Below are 7293 nucleotides of genomic sequence, written 5' to 3' on the forward strand. Positions count from 1 at the left end.
AATTAGGCCCTGACTGTGCAGATGTTTGAGCATGAGGTTAAGCATGTCTGTATTGTCAAGGAATTCTTGTAAGGCCACTTGAGTGACTAAAGCAGGTTAAATGCCAGTGAAACAACGTTTGTACTGCTGGGGACCACTTTTATTTGGCTCATGCATTAATGAATTAATTTAATTTGGATCTCCAGTTGCTTGTAGAGACCCTGTTTGACAGCTGGAGTGGGATCCTAAGTACATACCTGGACCTAGAAAGGCTGGGATAACCTAAAACCCCTTCCTGGTGAATGTTCTAGACAGTTTATACACAGAGACACATTGAAAAGTTGACTTTGATTGCTTTCCATAAAGTGCAAAGTGAGAGAGAGGATCCCAGCACAAATATACACCCACTTCAAGTGTTTTTCCTGAATGTGCTTGTTGCTTCAAAGCTCCATGTGGTTAGAAAAACAAACTCCAGCTTCTCGAATCTGCATTATAAAATAAAATGGAACATACTCTCCCCACGGTAAAATATTATTTGCTGACGTGTTCCAAAAGCTGCGCGAGGCAAAAGGCAGTAAAAAATGTCTTTTAAAAGTTAAAAAAAAAAAAAAAAGAGAAAAAAAAGGTTGGATATAAAACCTTTGCAGATGTGTTGTTCTGTTCTAGAGAAAAAAGCACCTACTTATTGGAACGAACAGGAGACTCAAAAGAGGATCTGAGGGACACAATATTTCCTCCCTTTTGGGAAAGATGGGGTGGAGAAGAAGTTATTAAACGTTTACTTGTGCATTTGTGAGTCTGAAAGCCTTGCTTTGCTCTCTGTGATCAGTGGGAGCTCTGGAGCTCAGTTTGGGAGGGCTGGTGAACTGCCTCCAGTAAAAAGTGTCTTTGTGGTGCCAGAGGGCAGGGGGAGAGAAAGAGGCAGAGATCAGGTAGAGCTCGCGATTTTACAGCTGTAAACACGGGTTTCTGTTTATTTGCTGATGGAATGGGAGAGGTGTAGGGGGGGTCTGTGATGAGGATCAATTATTTTATTCTTGGGTGGGGGGGGTTCAATTATTTTATACCTAGGGGTTCAGCTTTTTCCAGCTACCAGGTGGGGAATTCTTTTCTGAGAGAACCTGGGGGTTGATTGTCTAAAACCAGGCTCAAAATAACCATCACCAAAAGCACTTTAGTCCTTGTTCTGCAGTTTCCATTCACAGTCAAGAACTCGATTTGCTTTCAGGATTTAGCTGTGTGCACCTGAACTGCTCTAAGCCTCTCCCATTAAAAGAGGGTTTTTTTAACCCCCCTCCTTAAGTCCTGTACGTTCTTATTTCAGTTAAATCGAGAGCCTTGTAAATCCAGGGTAGTCTTGCATCAGGCAGAGCAGATTCCTAATCCAGCTCTGTCTGTGGAGCTCGGAGTGCCCTCCACTCACTCCTCATTCCTCAGTTCAGGGCTCAGCCTGTTCCTGTTTCTTGCAGCCCCGTTCCTGTTTCGGGGTATCCCGTGCAAATAAATCTTTTGTTGATGCTCGTCTTGGGCTCTTGAAAGTTATTTTCGGGGATTTCTTTGTTGGTCAGATACCGTTATAGCGCCCAAAGTGTGACTGATGTGTGCTTTAACACGGGTGGCTTAAAACTTGAAGCTGCTACCAGCTTAAAGGAACGTTTCTAACGGGCACATTTCTTTTTCTGGTACAGGTGTGCTGGAAAAATGAACCTTCCAGGGAGATTAGTGGATAAAGGGGCGAAGATTAGTTATCCTTCTCCATTCCGACGCTGATAATTTTAACCTACAATCCGTTCCCTTGAGGCACCTGAAGGTTGGTGAATTCTCACAAATTAAATGGAACAAGAATTAAATTCTGCCTTCTGAGTGTCGCCTTTAGGAGCATTTTAACTCTTCCACTGACACTTTTCTCCTTAAACGTGAGAGGAGACAACAGTGGTTTAAGGTTATGCTTTAAAATGCCTTAAGTATTATCTCCTAAATACATTTCTTCCTGCTGGGAGTTGCTGAGCTGCGCCGAGGAGTGAAAGTTGACTCTGGGGCAGGGAAAAGTCTCCGCTAAAAACCCTCTAACAAAGACGAGCATCCTCTTACCACGCCAAAAACCGCCTCACCTGTCATTTTGACCCCGGCGGTCTGGAGGGGAACAGCTCTCCCTCCAGAAGGAAACGATCAGCGCTCACCAAACCGGTTGCTTTGTGGGGGTTTTAATATTTTTTTTATTTATTTTATTTTTTTTTTAAGTCGAGAGGAAGAAAATCGCTGGGAGCCACTCACGGAAAGTTGCGGGGAGCCCGAGGGGTGTGAGAGGTGCCCGGTGTGGCACCGTCCCCACCCCGAGAAGGGGCTCCTCGGCCGCCCCCGCCTCTCCCACCGCGGAAAACCCCGGGATCAGATCCTGTCCCTGCTCCCAGAACCCCTTCCCCAAACCTTCGGCTGCCGTTTATGCCTCGAATTGTATTTACGGCAGGGACGATGCGCTGCTGGAGGCTCCCTCCTCTTTACCGGGGTGTCCTCGCCGGGGCTGGAAGGGGATTTTTTTCCCCCCCGTCTCATCCCTCCCGGAGTTCCGCCGTGCCTTTTACCTGGATCCCACTCCCTGAGCCGAACCTCGGGGACCCCCAAAGGGCAAACCCCGATTTATCGGCGCTTGCGCCGGTCCAAACGCTTCTTTTACCGCTCGAGTTTAGGGCTGAGGAGTCGGAGAAATCGGCTTTTCACTCGGTTTAAACACGGTTTGGGCTCGAAATGCGGCACCTAGAGCAGGAGCCCGTAATTTCAGAAGTATTTAAGGACTCCTGTCCTTCTGCAGCGCGTCTTAAAGGCGAGAAACTTAAGTTGGGAAGACGGGGAGGGAGGGGGGAAGCAAATTATGTCCCCGAAATCGCTTCCTCTCCCCGGAGCGCTGAGACGGCGGGTCCGGGGTCGCTGCTCCCACAGCCCCCCGGGATCGTGGGGAGGGCACCCCAGAGCCGGGAGGGGACGAATCCCTGCATTTTTTGTGTGCAGAATTCTGGTGGCAGCTGTTTGAGGCGAGGGGAGCGCATCCCCTCTGACCCGCGCCCTGCCCTCTGACCCGCCATGAATCCCTAAAAGCGGGGGTCCCCCGGGGCCACGCCACACGAGCCCCCTTTGTTCCCCGTCCCGAGGGTCTGGAGACACCGGGCTGGGGCTGAGAGAGCGTCTGGGTTCGCCCCGACCTTGCAGGGACAGGCTCGGCTTCATCCCCAGGAGCGAGAGGCTTCGGTTCTCAGGGAACGTTCTCTCCTCGGGAATCTCCTCGGCCAAGGTTACCCCGAGTGGGAATTCCGACCCCCCTCCCCTCCCCGTCCCTGCCCCAGGGTTAAGAATAAAAGCAGGAACTGTCGGAGTGGCATCGCCAAAAACGATCTTAGGACAAAGAAGGGGCTTTCATTCGAGGAAACGTGCCCACTCCTATGGCGAAACGGTTAAAAAAAAATCACCGCAACATGCCCTCCCATCGCCTGTGTATTTATCTCACACGCTGTGGTTTTCTCACTGTTTTCTTTTCTTTAATAGATCTTACCCCGTTTGGTTGGATTGGGTTTTTTTAGTACTGAGAAATGGCATCTCTGAGATGCTGAGATCGTATCTGCGAAGACCGGCCTCCCCTCTGTAGCACCGTCAAACTGCTGGTTGCTGTTCTCCAGCGCTAAAATAACGCCAGGCTCGCCTTTTGCTAACCTGGCAAAATCACTTCCTGCATATTTATCAATTTGGGGAGGTGGGTTAGCATGGCAAATTTCCCTGAGCAAAGATTGGGTGAGATGTATTAGTTCATCCAATACCATGTCTGTCACTTATGTAGACAGAATAAATCGGAGTCCCGGCTTTGCCCTCAATCGTGCCTGAATTAAGGATACATTTTTATGAAAGTTTTATGGGAAGATTTTAATTTGCGATTCTTTTTGGAGAGAACTGTGTGAAACTCCGTGAAAATAATGTAGTATTTAAGAGGTGGCTTTTTGAGACGCGGCCGAACGTGGATGGAAGGAGTCCGGATTTATTCTGAGATGGAAATTATAGTTCTATCCCCTTTAAAAAAAAAAAAAAAGGACCAAAACCCCCAACAAAGCAGGTTAAAGAGAGGAGCTGCACATAATGAGTCAAGGAAATCCTTGCGCTGTCCCTTTAACTACCGAACATCTGATTCCCTCATCTGGCAGATGGTCTCTGAGCACAGATTTGCATTCATTGTCTTGAAATCTGTTTTCGCGTTGGTGTTATATAGATTTCAGAGGCAGATCTATACACGGATCGGAATACAAAAGGGCCGGGAGGAAAATATCGCCAAGGCAGAGCGGTTTTTAAAAAATATAAATTAAAATAAACGCAGGCTTAGGTATAGTCCGGGGTCACAGCGGGCTGGGCTGGGGCGAGCTCCAGTTTCCTTTAATGGGAAATTTTGCCTTCACGGGATGTTATAAAAAGTTTTAAGGCGATGTCTGACAGCTCGCGCGGTGTAACTTTGGGGTCTGCCGGCTGCCTCGCAGTGCCGGGCTGGCTCTTGCCCTGCAGGCAGCCCCTTCCTACACCCCCCCCCTCTGCCCCCCGCGGACCCGTTTCACCCCCTCCGAGCACTTTTTGTGTTTAAATCCCGCGCCCGAAACCAAAGCAGCCAACTAACCCCGAGCGGCGGCTTCGGCAGCGCTGCAGCCACCGCAGCTTTGGAGGCGCAGTCTGCGCGTTCTGGGGCAGCACCGCTCGGCGTGTGGCTATCGGGCCATCGCTGATTTCTAATCATCACGATAAATCATCACGATAGACCCGGGCTGCGGCCGCCCCGGGGCGGGTGCCGCGAGTGCCTCTCCCTCTCCGGCCTTGCTGCTTTTAGCCCAGTTTGGGCGTTCTAAGCGGGGCTGCGGGGCCAGGACGATAACCCAGCACTTTAACCCATCACGATAACCCAACATTGTAACCAGTCACGATAACCCAGCACTGTAACCAGTCACGATAACCCAGCCCCACAACCCATCACGATAAACCCGCTCTTCCCCCTGCTCGGGCACCGGGGGTGCTCCTCCCGCTCCGGCCCCGCTGCTTTCAGCCCGGTTGATGGGTTCAGTGGCAGGTGCTGCCGGGCCATCGCGACAGCCCATGCTGACACCCCATCGCGACAAACCCGCCGTCCCCAGCTCAGGTTCCACGGTGCCGGTGGCGCTCCGGCCCTGCTGCTTTTAGCCCAGTTAACGAGTTCAGCGGCAGGACCGTCCTGCCGGGCCATCCCGCTCCTCTATCCCAGTCCCCGATCCCGGTCCCCCATCCCGATTTTCCTCCTCCATCGCCGCAGCGCCGCCGTTCCCAGCGCCGGGACTCTGCGGTGCCGGGCACCTCCCGCTCCGGTCCCCGCTTCTTTTAGCCCAGTTCGTGCGTCCTGCTCGGGGCTACCGCGATCATCTCCCCCTCCCCCCCCCCATCCCGATATCGCTCCCCTATCGCGACATCCCCCCCCCCCATCACGGGCTCCTCCAGGGCGGGGCGATGGGGGGGTGGGCGTGACTAAACAATCCCTCCTCACCAATCACGACGCGGGATGCAAATGAGATGGCCTTTTTTGGGGCGGTCGGCCCCGCCCCCCGGGCGCGCTCCCGCTCCCTCCGTGTAACCCGTTGATGGCGCGGGGGGAACCACGAGCTGCTCCTTCCCTTCCCTCTCTGCCTTTCCGCCCCTTTATCCCCCCCCACCCCGTCCTGCTTTGTGTTTTCCTTGGTTTTTTTTTTTTCTCTCTCCCCTTTCCTGGATCAGGCGGCGATCAATCCTCTCTTCCCCGCGTCTGCCGAGAAACAGGTGATCCTCGTTAGCGGCGCTCGCTTTGGTGGATGCGGTTTGCTCCTTCCTCCCCGCGCGCCAGGAAGGATGGTGGTACCAAGGCGAGGCTGAACCGGCGCAACTTCTGCTCGGCGAGAGGAAAAACTTTCTGCCCCCGTCCGAAGGCGTTAAAAACACCTAGCGTTAAAAAAGCAGCAGAAGAAGCTGGGTCTCAAAGCTGAACTTCACTTTTCCTGGGATTTTGTGTGTGTCAGACTCAAAGGCTGCAACGTTTTTGGTTTTGCTTTTTTTTTTTTTTTTTTCTTCCCTTCTCCCTTATCTCCCGAAAGGAAACTGTTGCTAGTTGGAACAGACTTTTTAAATGTTTGGGATTCAAGATACTTTAGGAAGAGGACCAATTCTGAAAGATAAATCTCTAGGTTCTGAGATGGATTCCGTCAGGTCCTGGGTCAGAAACGTTGGGGTTGTGGATGCAAACGTAGCAGCACAAAGGTAACCGTGACTATTTCTCCCCCCGCTTTCCCCCTGCGTTTTGTTTCTTTTTTTTTTCTTTTTTTTTTTTTTTTTACAAGCCTTTTTTTCACTCCTTGTCGTTTGCATTTGATATTAAATTTACTTTCCCCCTTTCTCTCCCGCTCCCGTTCTCCTCTAGTCAGTGAAAATCGAAGGTGGTAGCGGTAGAGTGAGGGAGAAGCGCTCCAAAAACCGGAGAGCATCAGGAGTCCTAAAACCCGGTGCGGGGCTCAGATGACAGCGAGAGGGGATCCTTCCTTCATTTTCCCCTCAAGGAAGATGCTGGGGGTGGGTGGGTTGGTTGTACCCACCGATACAGGACACTCCGTCCCGCTCCCCCGGTCACTCAGCCGGACAGGAGGGGACCAAGTTAGAATTAATCGAAATGTAGATCTTCCCCCACAAATCCCCCGGCCCATCTTGTTCGACTTTGCCGAAATCTTCACCCGTGGGTTCAAGGCGGGTGACGGACCAAGCCGGGCAGGCAGAGCAGGGGCTGAGTGAGCAGGGGAGGGCACAGACACCCCGGAGCACCTGCCCGAGTGTCCGAGAGGTCTCTGCCGAGCCCAAATACCCCCGAACACCCCGAAACTGTTTGTTCTTTACTTGTTTGGAGGGGTTATTCTCCCCCTTCACCCCGCTCCCCTCTTTTATTTTCTCTTCCCAGCCAAGAGCCAGCACAGGACAGTTATTCCAGTCTATTTCCGTTAGGGGTAAGACGGCGAAACCCTTCTAGATATTTTATTTCCCCCCTCGGTGTCTGAATAGCCTTAAAAAAAATAAGTTAAAAAGGAAAAAAAAAAAAAAAAGAAAAGAAAAGAAAAGAAAGTAGGAGAGCCGGGGAAGGCTAAATTGGGAACCCCGGGAACAAGTCGGGTTTTATTTAGTAGGGAGAGAGACAAGGTGAAGGGCAAAGAAACAGCAGATGGGACTTCAGCTGAAACAGGGACGTTTTAGAAATAGTCCATCCGTGCCCCCACCCACGGCCCGATCCGGCAGCGAGGTTTTCCAAGC

General features: G+C 51.6%; 1 protein-coding gene across 1 annotated transcript in view; it reads left to right on the top strand.

The window, feature by feature from the left end:
* Nucleotides 1-5902: 5902 nt before the first annotated feature.
* The window catches only part of LOC114071174 (transcription factor COE2-like), an 11036-nt gene continuing 9645 nt past the window's right edge, over nt 5903-7293 (top strand). Inside the window, exon 1 of the mRNA XM_027908909.1 lies at nt 5903-6258. Within this exon, the coding sequence (XP_027764710.1) occupies nt 6128-6258 (131 nt within the window). The 5' untranslated portion in view covers nt 5903-6127. The remainder of the gene's footprint in view (nt 6259-7293) is intronic.

Source organism: Empidonax traillii, unplaced genomic scaffold (assembly GCF_003031625.1).
Source record: "Empidonax traillii isolate 1590-97213 ecotype Southwest subspecies unplaced genomic scaffold, ASM303162v1 scaffold1875:size53321, whole genome shotgun sequence".
NCBI lineage: Eukaryota > Metazoa > Chordata > Aves > Passeriformes > Tyrannidae > Empidonax > Empidonax traillii.